Here is a 14,778-nt window from a genome sequence, read left to right as displayed (position 1 = left end):
TACTCTCTGCAAGGAAATGCTAGCTTCTGTCGAGCTTGTGAAGCCACCGGTGGATCGTGTGGGCATGACATTGATGACAAAAACGACTTGTGCTTGTGTGGTGGATGGAATTCTACCGGAACTTGTGATTTAGGTTTGTCATTATGCCTCTCTCTCACTTTTTCTTCGTTCCAACAGTGTAAGATTAACATGTTGATACGCTCGATTAGATTTGTCCTATTTTTAGTCATTAACTAGTCGAGTACGAGTACTAATCAGTTCAACATACTAGACATGACTCATTTTTCTTTGTTAATCGCATCCAGTCCCTTCCCATCCGATCGTCGCCGGTGCTATTCTGGTATTTGGTTTTTGCTCTTCTAACCATTAATCTTTGTGAAATGCAGTCCACTCAGAATCCCACAGAAGAAAATGGTCTCTAATGGTTACATTAGCAGGTATAATTTCATGTAGCCGACTCTAAATATACTATATCATTGCTTAATAATTCTGCTAGCATTCTTATAACGATCGAAACTATATAATTTGAATATTTTGCAGGATTTGTAACCAGTACAATTATTTTGGAGGCATCCCATTGGCCATGAATAACATAACCATAGAGAATCCTTGTGTTCTATGGTCTTGCAGCCTAATGAAGAAGAGAAGAATGCAATTATGTGCATGTTTTGGAACCTTTATTTAAAGAAACTATGTATGTTGAGTTTTGAGGCAACAAATGTCAATTTAGGTAGTAATAACCTTGCTGTTTTATCTCTCATAAACCATATAAAATATGACATTCATAGGACTCGACAAGTTTGAAAACAGATTTCAACTTGAAAAGTAATATTTATCGTCAATTTAGGCAGTAATGGCCCTTTGATCCATTGTTCAATAAAACTGTGATGTAATAAACAACGAATCAAAAGGTTTACTATCATCCAGACTAATAAATCACCACATATGATGAGTGATATTATTTTAATAAAAAGGCATTTTGAATTGAATTTTCAATGCAACACACGTGTATACGTATAGATGCTTGTAACGATATACTTGTTTTCAGTCGAATCTTTAAAACGTTTTCAAGTTTTCACTAAACTTTTTCAAATTTTATACAATTTCCATTGAATTTTATAAGTTTTCAAAGTCTCCATTGAATTTATGATGTTACGACTTTCATCACTCGCCGTTTTATAATTTAACGGATTTGATGTGTGACGCATGAAATTTCACACATTACATGCTTTCAACATTTGTGTGAAATTCTGTATATCATGTCATCAAGTCCGTTAATTTCCAATGAGTGACAAAGTGATGTATGGATAAAATTTTGGTAAATTCCAATGGCAACTCAAAAAATTAACAATTCAATGACAACTAAAAAACATTTGAACAAGCTCAAAGGGCTGCAACTCAGATATTTAAACCCTCACCACCCCCAAAAAAAAACCAAAAAAAAAAAAAAAAAAAAAACACCCCCCCAAAAAAAAAAAAAAAAAAAAAAAAAAAAAAAACACACACACACACACACAAAAGAAAAAAAAAAGAAAGAAAAGAAAAAAATTAAATAGGTCGCCGATCATCTTTTGAGTAACTTGACTCGAGGATTTTACCAACAAAGTCATCTTGGGTTTCTTTTCTTTTTCATTTTACTTTGGTTGCCTTAGCTTTCAGTTTTTGCTAATCTATGACTTACCAGAAATTATCAGGACTCAATAAAGTCTAACTCGAGTTTTGTTGCGACTTTAATTTATGTTTCTGCTGCATCTGACTTGGCATCCAACAAACCATTTGATTGCTTGTGCTGCTAATAGCAGGTTGCTATCCTACTATGGCATGTTCAGGATAGCACTATACACTATTACTATTAAAAAAAGAAAAAAAAAAGAAAGGAACACTAGATTCATGTTTATTATATTTACTATCTATAGACACACTACGACAATATAAGGTACTCGTTTTTTTGAAGATGGAATGACATGATGGACTTTAAAAGAAAATTCATGTTCAATGAAATGGAGTTTCTTTGAAGTTTCGAACGAGTGAATATATAACAAATCCCCTACAAGTACATTTCCGACACACACTAACCTCACTGCAAGGAGAAACTTCACAAAAATGGTACAGACATCTCCTAAAAACTGCACCTTATACCAAACTAGCTTCTTTTTTAGTATGGTGAAAGCACACTAAAACGTGATACAATTTTGAAGGAGTAGAAGTGATACCACTCGGAAAAAGAAAGGCAACCAGCGCAACACCAACAACAAACAAGACCAATATATACATTATTTTTAACGAATAGGGACGTATGCCTTTTCACAGACAATACAAACACATGCAATACGACTCAAGTATGAAGTACTTCCATTGACTTGAAGCACTTGTAACCCGGTAACATGCCCTTTCAAGGCTTGTTCAAAGCTTTCATTATACAGTTAAAGATACGCTCTTTTGATTTCCAAGGTTAGTTGGTTTTATCTCCCAAGATGCCACCTCTGTTTCTTCTGGAAGAACGAAAGGCAGCGATATCTCACGGATCATCAAGTCACCACAAAACGGGCATTCGCTGGCTATGGCATCATCCAACTGTGATCGGATCTGCACATCATATATACATCAAATATTACATTATATGCCAACAAAAAACCACATTTAATGGATAATTTAAGTGAAACACTGTGCATTCTGAAGTACTAGTTAATCTGAGGCATGGGAATTGTGTGTGCCACACAAATAATATTAAATAGAAAATTTTAATATTAAAGAACTTTTAGATGGAATATTTATGAAAAATGTGAATTCGGTTACAAGATTTTTGTAATCGTAAGATGAATTAATTTCAACAAGGTGTTCGTTAATATCGAGAAGTTTGGACCCCAATTTGATAATGCAAACAAGTCAATCAACAAGCTTTTTCATTGTTTTCATATTCCTAGTCAAACATACTTTTTGTCCATACATTCCATAGGACCTCCAAATTAAAAGCACTACCAAACATACTTTATTTCACACTGCCTAGAACAGTGTCTGAAGTATGAAATGTAATTCAGACCTTATCTCCAGCAGTCATGCTCGTAATTGGTTCGACTTCAGATAAACTACCATTCATTTCCTTCCTCGATCCATTACCTAAAAGAGTCAGCTGCTTTTGGAGATCCAATATATATTCAGCCTGTGGATAATCATCCAAATGAGATTATGGCAGAAAATATCTTTAGTCCATGGGATAATGCCAACAAACTTTCAAACAAAAGAATCCACTAATTTAAACAGAAACCTTGTACATAATAGTTAATATCTGCAATTGATTATTAGTTAATATACGCAGATATCTGATTTTCCAAGTCCCTCTTCAATGTGGTGATTTGAGAATATAAGAAATTAATATGTTATTATGCAGTTTAATTTGGTGTGGTGTCAGCTTATACTTCCACAAAAATGGATGCATGATTCCGAGTCGAAAAAGGTATTCATTATGCTTAAAACCTTGCTTAATATCTCATTTGGCAATTAAAGTAGCCTCATGTTTGCATCTCTAAGTACAGTGCTAAAAGAATTAAATTAGGGTGCAAATGCAACATAAATCCACTTTTACTGCGCATATATATTGAAAGAAATACTTAAATTACTATGATTAAAAACAGGATTCTTCAGGTAGTCTATGGATCATGTATCAAAGCATTGTGGTGAAAAGAAGGTCCGCTTATAATTTTTCTAGTCTAAAGAGCAATATTTTCTTTTAACCATAACTATGTGTGAGATAGGAACAATTTGAGGATGTTCAAGAAAAATATTTATCTTTAATTTTTCAGAAAAGTAGAAATGTTTAAATTCAGTAAAATGGTCACCGTTATTCTCAAAACAAGGAAAGTTCAAATAATAAGGTATTTAAGCCGGGAACTCCTATACATTCCAGAACTTACTTGAGCTTCAGTAGTGCACTTAGTGACATGGGCAATCAGGCACTGAGCATGGAAGGAATGTCCACATGGAAAAACATAGAAAGGAGCCATTGATCCAACTGATGTGTAAACCCCCGTCATCGGGTAGCTGCCAGTCATATTTAATATTTTCTTCCGACAAACCTGATAAACATACTGTGAACGTGAGCATATAAATAGGGAAACAAAATACACAAATGGATCTCAAATTAGCAGGAAAATGAAGAAGGATTATAGATAGGTAGGTCCCTACTGGTAACTTCACACCAGCAAACTTGGTAGCAAAAAGAGTAAAAGCTCAAGGAAAGCAAGTACAAGTAATTTTAACCAGATCAGGAAAAAAAAAAATACCAGGCAACCATAGAGATTATACGGGGATAAAATGGATGATGACACTCAAACCCAAAATTCACATAAAGTTGTAAAAATCACAAATATGATTTTAACCAGAAAATCACAGGTAACAAGATCTCAACAGCTTAAAATAGATTATCAAGTAGACCCAGAATCCTTGAGAAACAAGAAGAGAATATCCAAGGCCAGCAAACTAAGTTTTTAAGCATAGTTCACAAGACTGAATGGTCAATTTTCCTAAAATAATCGGGACCCTTGATTCTATGTAATAGACAGAGATAAAGATAACATAATGAAGGGAAACTCAAGCATATATATTAAAATTTGATACAGATGCACTACTGAGACTGTACAAATCATAAAGGAATAAACATCAGGAGATCATTACCCCACATTCCTCGTCACGATCGATGATAGCATATCGTTGTGCAAGTGCACTGATATCATTCCTAATGTTGTCTGCACCACGGGTAGCATCATTCATCTTCTCTTTGAGTTTCTCAATTTGCTCGTTGTAATCCTCCAATGATGAGCAGATTGCCTCCTACAATTTGAGGAAATTTAAGCTAGAGACAACTGAAAACTAGTCTAAGCCATAGCAAGGATAAAAGTCATCATTTATATTGATGTGATAATAACTAATGCTTGAGCCAGTCGAAAGAAATACAATGATCCATAGAAATTAAATAGATGTTGATCAGATGTCCATGCAATGAACTCTCCCTCAAATAGAAAATAAGAATGACATGAAGGCTGGTTACTAAAACTTTCTGAAGTTGGATTCTGGCTGGACCAATAACATTGATGAGAATGTTTACAAACAGCACATGAAAGAAACAAACCAAAGATGGAACACAATAATGCACAACCATCATGTAATGAATCTGAACAGAAAAACTAAAAGAAAGAAACATACCTTGAAATCATCAATCAACGCAAAATCTGGGAAAAAGGGTAAAATATCTTCAATCTTTAAAAGTCCATCAGTTTCCTTGAGAAATGCTATTGCCTTTCGGATGTTCTCCCTTTTCGTTCCCTTCTCCTGTCCAATGACATGCTTGGCAATCATAAGCCAAAGTTTTTTCCGCAAATCTTCATCATCTTCAACCTTATCAGCTTCAGCCATAGCAAGCTCTGGATCGACCTATTGCATTGGATGAAATTTCTGGACACTTGAATATGTGTGTGTGCATTGAATACAAATACGTGAACACGTGAACGACAAAATGGATGTTTGACATCTTAACAAATTCTGGAGTGAACCCTGATATGATATGAAAGCTCGTCATAAACAGTCAACCATAGGAGAATAAAGAGAGAATTCTAGAAATAATCTGTTACATACTGCCACCACCTGTGTAAGTCAGCTTGTGTGCATGCAAATATAAAAATTTTAGTGCATTACGAACTTTATCTCTATAAATATTGAACAGGAGAGTTGACCCTTTTAACATAAATAGCATTGTCAACATGTTCAAATTATTGTTTGTAGGTAATTCAAGTCCAGTGACTGAATACCTGTCAATTTGAAGCTCTTACCTGCAAAGCCAGGGCAACTGCTTCTTCATGCATAGACATCATGCTGTATATATGGACACAGGCGCGCATCCGTTTTTCCTTGAGACAAAGGCGCAATGCATATTTTGGATCGTAGAAGAATTCAGGACCATTGGGCCGCCCTTTTCCAAACTTGCATTGCAGAAAACGCAGAAGAGCACTCTCATCCTCCTAAGAAATGAATAGGGACATGAACATTGAAAAAAAGAGGTGGAACTATGATCTCTATATTATTTTCTTTTTGTGAATGAATGCATCAAGAGTTTGGAATATGGTTCAATGCGGATGAATGGTTTCTATTGGTTGCATTTACTATATCAACAAATCATGAAAAACTTTTATGCCACAATTAGAGCACAAAAAATGTTTATTAAGATAATGTATAGGAAAATATGTCCTCATTTACTTAATGGAACGCCCACACAGAATGAACCTTATCAAAATATTTATTTCATTTTCAAATACGTCCTTACTTAAAGTTATGATTGACAAGGACTCTAGGTGCCTTTAGTTTGAGGAAAAGAAATGGAAATTACATCAGATCACTATACTGTGAAGTTTCTCAGAGAAAATATGGAAATTCCCAGTGAAAAAATTTTGAGGATGATTTTAACATCTATAATAACAAAAAGATGGTAGAGAAAGAAAACGCATGATTACGTGGTTAACAAGACATGCAGAAAGTATACTGAGCAAAACAAACCTGCTTGGCATACAATGAGAGCAACAAATTGTGAACACTAGGATCCTCATTCTGCAAACGATGAACACAATACTCCAGATATTTTATTACTTCATGAGTTTCATTTCTGAAAATTTGGCAGAATAAACATTCATCAATTGATCAAAAATAAAAAAATTAATAATAATTCCACCAAAAGATTCGAATTAATAGTGGATAATATCTGATGGTATAACGTATACTATTTCCTAGTCAAGTAAAGAATGAACTTTAATTGCTTATAATCAACTCAATGCTGCTCAAACTAACTCAATAAAGCAAAAGATCAAACCCATTAATCCTATTTTTACGGCACATTCAAACCAAGCCCATTAAGACAGAAGGTAAAAGGGTTGTATCTATGGAAATCTTAGTCCTTCAGTATTTTCAGTCCAAAAATTTATTTTACTTGCATTACTTTTCTCCAGACCTTTTAATTGTCATTTTATTGAAACTAATTTTATTTGATATCAGATCTGCAGCAGTACTAATTATACTGGTCTTGGTCCTTTGTACATTTATGTTATTCATCGAGAGTTCTGACAACAAGCAACATATCAACAATACTAGTTTAAGATCTCGATATGAGAAAGATACAGCTGCAGTGAAATTTTTGAGTTGAAAACTAGAAGTCAGCCTAAGTGAAGGACTTGTCCTAAAGCTAACGCAAGTATAATTGCAGAGAGTCCTCAATTTTCTTACACTAACCAATGCAATATAAGTGTGAAGAGTTTTAGACTTCCAATCATCAATGCAACAGCAAGAGTATATGGTCTATCCCATTATCAAAGAAAAAGAAAGCAAAATAAACTAAGTAGAGATAAAAGTTACTTTGAATGCGATTCACTTGAATAACGCATCATTGCAGGAATGAGCTTCCTTGGATTCAGGTCTTTCCTAATCATCCATGATTCTACAGTTTCATATGCATCAAGCATGATAAGGTCTGGGGCATACTTGTACTGCAAAATAGGATGAACTAATCATCTTTCAATAATAATATACAGATTCTGGAGAGAGCCTACTAGCATACATAATGAACCAGCTCAAGCAAAGACATCATGGGAAGGAGGTTACAGTACTTGTAGTGCAGAGTGCTGATGGAAAATAGTTTGGAAGTAAATTTTCCATTAGCCCATACCTGAAGGTCTATGGGAACATTAAGTTTCTGAAGAACTTGCAGTGCTTTCTTTGCTTCTCCCAGCTATTTACAAAATAAAAAGTCAGCAAAATCGTATTGACTTAAATTACTAAAGAATAACTGTGGCTAAATAAATGATGTCTTGAAGTATCATGCATTGGAGAAGCAATAAATTATGCTGAAAGGTAAAATGAATATATTGGCACTAGAGGATGCAATAAATCAATCAATGATAACTATGCCGGGCACATGAAGAAGCATATGATCAAGAAATAAAGAAAACAGCAGTTGAAAGATTTAGAATTATGATGGCATTAGAAGAAAGTGGGGGGAAAAAGAAGCACCTGAATATAATGATGGACCACAATCTCATGTTGCTCCTTAAGACTAGCAAAGAATACCAATTCATCAACCCTACCATAGCTGCAAGAAATCATAATAAACATGTTTAAATACAGAGATCTTTTGGTCAGCGTATTTCCAAGGAATCTAAAATGTGACTTCTGACATAAAAACGTAAACGTAAAATTTAGAAATGTGTCAAAAATAAAGTTTTGTTTTATAGACAAGTCTTATCCACACAAAGTTGGGAAGCATTAGAGGCTAAGCAACTTTTAACAAATTATTAAATTTCCTCTTATCCATGATTTACATTTCAAGAGAAATATGTAAGAAGCTAAAATAAGACAAAACTAACTACAACAGGAATAACCTTTCTAGCAGCTTAATGGTTGTTGCCTCATCCAATACATCCTTGCTGTCACTCAAAAAGGCGCAAAACTCCTTAATAATCGATTGGTACTCTGAACTACTATTCTCAGATGCAGTATCGTCTTCCAAAAGTAGCCGATTCATCTGATAACAGAACATGGAAAATAAATGGCTATATACGAATTCTTCATGCACATAGACTCATTAGTAGAAGTGAGAGAAATTGGAAAGCCAGTAACAGATGCCAAATTTCCTATCAGAAATTTCATCAGGCAGACATATATACAATATCCTGCACATCAATGCGGCCAACATTGACAATAAACTAGTCTCCTTGGTGCCCGCGGATGACCACCTCCACAATTAGGTCCTGGTTTTCTTGGATTTTATTATTCCTATCCACCAGAAAGCAAATTTTGTTCCGTATGTTCATCATTCATCCAAGATGTCAGTAAAAATGCAACAAATATAGAATATTTTATAAAACAAGGATTCAGTCTTGGCAATGATATAATAGCTAATCCTGGTCAAGTAAATGCAAGGATTTCTTTTTCTCCATTCTTCTTATTCACAATTAGACTCAAATTCTCGGAATCCACTATATTCCCTTGAACTAGCAGAAAAGTGTGCTATGCCACAGAAGTGACAATTGAAGGTTTGGCAGCCAAGGCTATGTATAAGCAGCATCAAAATCTCAAGTTCATTACCATATCTGCAATTTAAAAGACTTATGATGGAAGCTCTTAGATTCTCAAGAAGTAGCCTTGACAGAGAACAAATTATCGCATCCTTGTCAAGAAACTTGAATTTTACTACATACCAACAGTGGAATATTTTGCATAAGAGGTGGAATATTTTGCATAAGAGGTAGAGCAACTAACCAAAAATTCAACAATTTATGGTACCAAATACCAATTTACTCGATGGGGACAGGATTAAGAGTGTTATAGAATATACCGATTGTGAAATATATTTTACCTTAATTATAGGAATCCCTAAATAGGATCCTTCCTAATTTAGAGTTCCTGTTGTATGTCTATATATGTACCATCTCTTCTGAGTTGTCAGAATTGTTTGTGGGCTTTGTTGGGCTTTGGTTTGGATTTCTTTTACTGGGATATATCATTTTGTTTGGACTTTAGTTGTTGGGCTGCTTTCTTTTGGCTTCCGTAAGTTGTTAGACTAATTTAATTGGGCTGTAATTTAATTAAATTGTCCAATTAATTTGCGATTTGGGTCTATTATTTTGGGCTATTATTTGTTGGACTTGGGATAGTGTCTTTTGAGCTACCTCTTTGATTTGTTACTTGGATCTTGTGGTTGCTGTCTATGGCTGAGAAACAAAAGAATTTAGTTATGACTGATGTCATTCCAGTAATGTCCAAAATTACGGAACATAAGTTAATAGGTCCAAATTTTTTTGATTGGAGTAAGACAGTTTGAGTTTATTTGCGGAGTATTTATATGGACAATCACCTTACCGAAAATCCACCAACGGATAATACTCGCCAGACATGGCTAAGAGATGATGCCCGATTATTCTTACAAATCCGTAATTCCATTGACGCGAAAATAGTCAGCCCAATTAATCACTGTGAGAATGTTAAGGAATTAATGGAATATTTAGAATTTATATACTCTGGAAAAGGAAACGCATCACGTATTTATGAAATCTGTAAAGGTTTTTACCGTGTCAAACACGATCAATCTCTTCAAGCTTGTTTGATGAATTTGAAAAAGACTTATAAAGAATTGAATGTCTTATTACCTTTTAGTGCAGATGTGAAAGTTCAGCAAGCTCAACGGAAGCAAATGGCTATGATGAGTTTTCTAGCTGGCCTTAATTCTCAGTTTGAAACTGCTAAATCCTAGGTTCTCTCCAATGTTGAGATTCCATCTCTGCAAGAAACTTTTACTAGAGCACTTCGTATAAATTTCAGTGCTTCTGTTGCTTCATTTCTTCGGCTTTCTATTACTCTTATCAATCGCAGTAGCAGAAGTAACACAACAGGCGGGGGGTACAAGTAGTCGAGTCAATCGAAATCATAATGGAGTTGTCTACTACTACTGTCATCAGCCGGGTCATACCAAATACTCTTGTCGAAAATTGCACACTAAATCTATGAAGTCTCACTTAGCTCATATTGCAGCTGCTTCTGTTACAACCATCTCGTCCTTTAAGCAAACCATTACAATTTCTACAGATGAATTTGCCAAATTCACTCGGTACCAAGAAGCATTGAAAACCTCATCTCACTCTACATCTGTCATTGCTGAGACAGGTAAACCTAATACATGTCTCCTCTCTTCTTCCTCAAAATGGATCACTGATTCTGGTGTCATAGATCATATGACAAGTACTCGTAGTCTCTTCTCTACTTTTCAATCACATGCATCTCCTTTCAATGTTACTTTAGCAGATGGTTCTACTTCTTCTGTTTTCGATTCTGGAAGTATTAATCCAACTCCATTAATTCCCTTATACTCTGTCTTAAGTTTACCACGACTTTCTTTTAATTTGATGTTTGTGAGAAAACTTACGCGGACGTTAAACTTCTGTGTCTCACTTTTTCCTAATTACTGTCTTTTTCAGGATCTTATGACAAAGAAGATTATTGGTAAAGAACATGAATCAGGCGGTCTCTATACTGTGGATACCCAGGTGCCTAAGTCTATTGCATGTTCCGGTATCTTAACTCCCTTTGCAGCACATTGTCGGTTAGGACATCCATCTCTACCTTTGTTGAAGAAATTATGTCCTCAATTTCAGAATGTGTCATCTTTAAATTGTGAGTACATCATTGTCTGTCCTCAGTCCCTCGAGTCAATAAAAGAGCTAGTTCTCGTTTTAAGTTAGTTCATTCCAATGTTTGGGGCCCTTGCCCTATTGTGTCCAAAACTGAATTTCGATATTTTATTACTTTTGTTGACGACTTTTCTAGTGTGACTTGACTTTATTTAATGAAGAATCTTTCTGAATTGTTTTCTCATTTTAGTGCCTTCTGTGCTGAAATTAAAACACGGTTTAATTTTTCTACGCATACATTGAGAAGTGATAATGCCAAAGAATATTTTTTCAATTCCCTTCAGACTTATAAGCTTCAAAATGGTATTCTTCATCAATCCTCATGCGTTGACAACCCCTTCTCAAAATGGTGTGGCTGAAAGAAAAAATGGACACTTTCTTGAGACAGCTTGGGCACTCTTGTTCCAAATGCATGTTCATAAACAATTCTAGGCTGATGTTGTCTCCACAGCCTGGTTTTTGATTAATCGAATGCCGTCATCTGTTCTTCATAGTAAGGCTCCTTATAGTGTCATTTTTCCCACTAAACCCTTGTTTTCTATTGAACCAAGGATATTTGGTAGTACCTGTTATACTCGTGATGTTCGTCCCCAGATAACTAAATTAGATCCCAAATCCTTAAAATATTTTTTCCGGGTTACTCTCATCTCCAAAAGGGTTATCGACGCTACTGTCCAAATCTTAACAAGTATCTTGTGTCAACTGATGTTATTTCTGAAACATATTCCTTTCTTCCCCACAACTTACACTTCTTTTAATAAGGGGAATGATGATGATCTGTTGGTTTATCATGCCACATATCAATCAACTAATGTTACTCATACAACTGTTGCTACCATACCACCCCACTTATTGGTCAGGTCTATTCCAGAAGACGAGACCCTCCTAATGCATGTTCAGCACCTAAACCTTCTTCGACATCGGATCCAGTGTCCAACGATCTTGATCTACCTATCGCTCTTCGTAAAGGTAAACATCAATGCACTTATCTCATTTTATCCTTTTTTCTTATGATCACTTGTCCTCTTCTTCTTGCTCATTTGTTGCCTCCGTAGACTTTGTGACCCTTCCGAAAACTGTTTAGGAAGTCTTATCCCATACTGGTTGGCGTAATGCTATGGTAGAGGAGATTAACGGTTTAGACGCTAATGGTACTTGGGATTTAGTAAATTTACCTGCAGGGAAAAAGGGCTATTGGATGTCCGGAGGTGTTTGCAGTCAAAGTAAATCATGATGGATCAATGGCTAGACTTAAAGATCGTCTTGTGGATTCCTAGACTTATAGTATGGATTGCTTTAACACTCTCCCCTATCGCTAAATTAACGTCTGTTCGATTGTTCATTTCTATGGCAACTACACATAATTGGCTCTTACATCAATTTGACATCAAAAATGCTTTCTTACGTGGCGATCTCCAGAAGGAAGTTTATATGAAGCAACCACCTGAGTTTGTTGCTCAAGGGGAATGTGAAAAATGTCACCTTCGAAGATCCTTATATGATTTGAAACAGAGTCCATGTGCGTGGTTTGGAAATTCAATCAGGCAGCGGAAAAGTTTGGAATGCAAAGAGCAAGTCTGATCACTCAATTTTCTACAAACAGTCTGAATCGGGCATTATTCCTTTTGTTGTGTATGTTGATGATATTGTTATTACTGGCAGTGATACTATGGGAATTTCATCTCTGAAGTCCTTTCTTCACACTTAACTTCACACAAAAGACTTAGGGGTGTTGAAATATTTCTTGGGAGTTGAGGTGACAAGAAGCAAGAAATGTATCATTTTATCTCAAAGAAAATATGTACTAGACTTATTAACTGAGACGGGAAAATTGGGAGCTAAGCCAAGTAGCGCTCCAATGCTTCCTAATTTGCAACTTACCAAAGATGGTGACCTATTTGAAGATCCTGAGAAGTATAGAAGACTGGTTAGAAAATTCAACTATCTTATAGTAACTCGTCTTGATATTGGGATACCGTACAGAAATCATGGACATACCCACATCGAATGCTTCTCAGATACAGATTAGGCAAGTTCAAAGATTGACTGAAGATTAACTACCGGCTATTGTGTTTTTGTTAGAGGAAATTTGGTCTTGTGAAAAAGTAAGAAACAAAATGTTGTGTCCTGATCCAGTGCAGAATCAAAATATAGAGCTATGGCACAATCAATGTGAGATAGTATGGATATATCAACTCTTAATTGAAGTTAGCATTAAAGTTTCAATACCAACAAAGTTGTGGTGTGATAATCAAGCTGCTCTTCATATTGCTTCTAATCCTGTATTCCATGAACGAACTAAGCATTTTAAGATTGGCTGTCATTTCGTTCGTGAAAAGGTGCAACAGAATTTAATCTCTACATAATATGGGAAAACTAGAAAACAACTAGGAGATATTTTCACAAAGGCATTAAATGGGATTTGGGTAGATTATATTTGTAACAAGCTGGACATGATTAATATCTATGCTCTAGCTCAAGGAAGAGTGTTATAGAATATACTGATTGTGAAATATATTTTACTTTAATTATAGAAATCCCTAATTAGGATCCTTCCTAATCTAGAGTTCCTGTTGTATGTATATATCTATGTACTGTCTCTTAATGTAAGTATGAGAAATTATTTTTTTCCTCTCCTAATTACAAAGAGAAATGAAGTTGTTAGTCCAAGAAAAATATGCAACATCCACACCTTATCTAAGTATAACTCAGTTGCCCAAGTGGAAATCATTGTGATCTGGCATTTGTCATCCTTCGCAAGATTATCAAGCTTCCGTAACAAGAAGGTTTTTAAAGCATCCTGCATGTTTGTGAAAACATTAGAAAAGACAGCTGGATTGTTATCTTAGGGTCATCAAGGATAGTTCCATTAATCACATGTTTGATACATTTACACTGGGATTCGCGTGAATAAAGCAAGACTGTATCTGTAGATCCAATAAGTAGCAGAATTTTAAGTTTATATCATATGGAGAAAATTAAGCTCATCATGGTGAACATGAGAAGGAGCATAGAAAACATCAAAAGTTTACAATAATATAAATAATCAACTCAATATATTCAACTCCAAGCAAATAAACAAGCAGAAAGTTCAGGAAAAGGAAGCATGGAGTTTCAATCCAATTAGAGAATGAAATAAAAGTCACATGCAACATTTGGAAGAAATCAAGATAGAATTACTACAGTATGCACATCAGCTTGTGTGTTCTACACCAGAGACTAGAAGTTCAACACTCGAGACAAATAATGAGCACAGCGGAAAGCCATCAAACTGGTTCAGAACACATGATGTGATTCAATGCAGCTGCAAAAATAATTTCTTGGAGATAATCTCTCTTCTCTAAAAAATAAAAAAAAAAAAAAAAAAAGAAAGAAAGAAAAGAAAAAAATTAAATAGGTCGACGATCATCTTTTGAGTAACTTGACTCTACCAACAAGGTCATCTTGGGTTTCTTTTCTTTTTCATTTTACTTTGGTTGCCTTAGCTTTCAGTTTTTGCTAATCTATGACTTACCAGAAATTATCAGGACTCAATAAAGTCTAACTCGAGTTTTGTTGC

General features: G+C 35.0%; 1 protein-coding gene across 1 annotated transcript; it reads right to left on the bottom strand.

The window, feature by feature from the left end:
* Positions 1–1,989: 1,989 nt before the first annotated feature.
* Positions 1,990–14,060, bottom strand: LOC111372933 (vacuolar protein sorting-associated protein 18 homolog). The gene is made up of 12 exons (XM_022995361.1): positions 13,912–14,060; positions 8,415–8,557; positions 8,047–8,125; positions 7,703–7,765; positions 7,393–7,523; positions 6,544–6,649; positions 5,823–6,011; positions 5,200–5,427; positions 4,672–4,827; positions 3,912–4,073; positions 3,041–3,160; positions 1,990–2,586 (listed from the first exon to the last, which is right to left on the bottom strand). The coding sequence occupies exons 1-12, from the start codon at positions 14,023–14,025 to the stop codon at positions 2,416–2,418; spliced, it is 1,662 nt and encodes a 553-aa protein (XP_022851129.1). The 5' UTR covers positions 14,026–14,060; the 3' UTR covers positions 1,990–2,415.
* Between the last annotated feature and the right edge of the window lie 718 nt (positions 14,061–14,778).

Source organism: Olea europaea, unplaced genomic scaffold (assembly GCF_002742605.1).
Source record: "Olea europaea var. sylvestris unplaced genomic scaffold, O_europaea_v1 scaffold1049, whole genome shotgun sequence".
NCBI classification, from domain to species: Eukaryota; Viridiplantae; Streptophyta; class Magnoliopsida; order Lamiales; family Oleaceae; genus Olea; species Olea europaea.
Note: the sequence above shows the minus strand (reverse complement) of the source record. Positions and strands in the feature narration are given on the sequence as shown.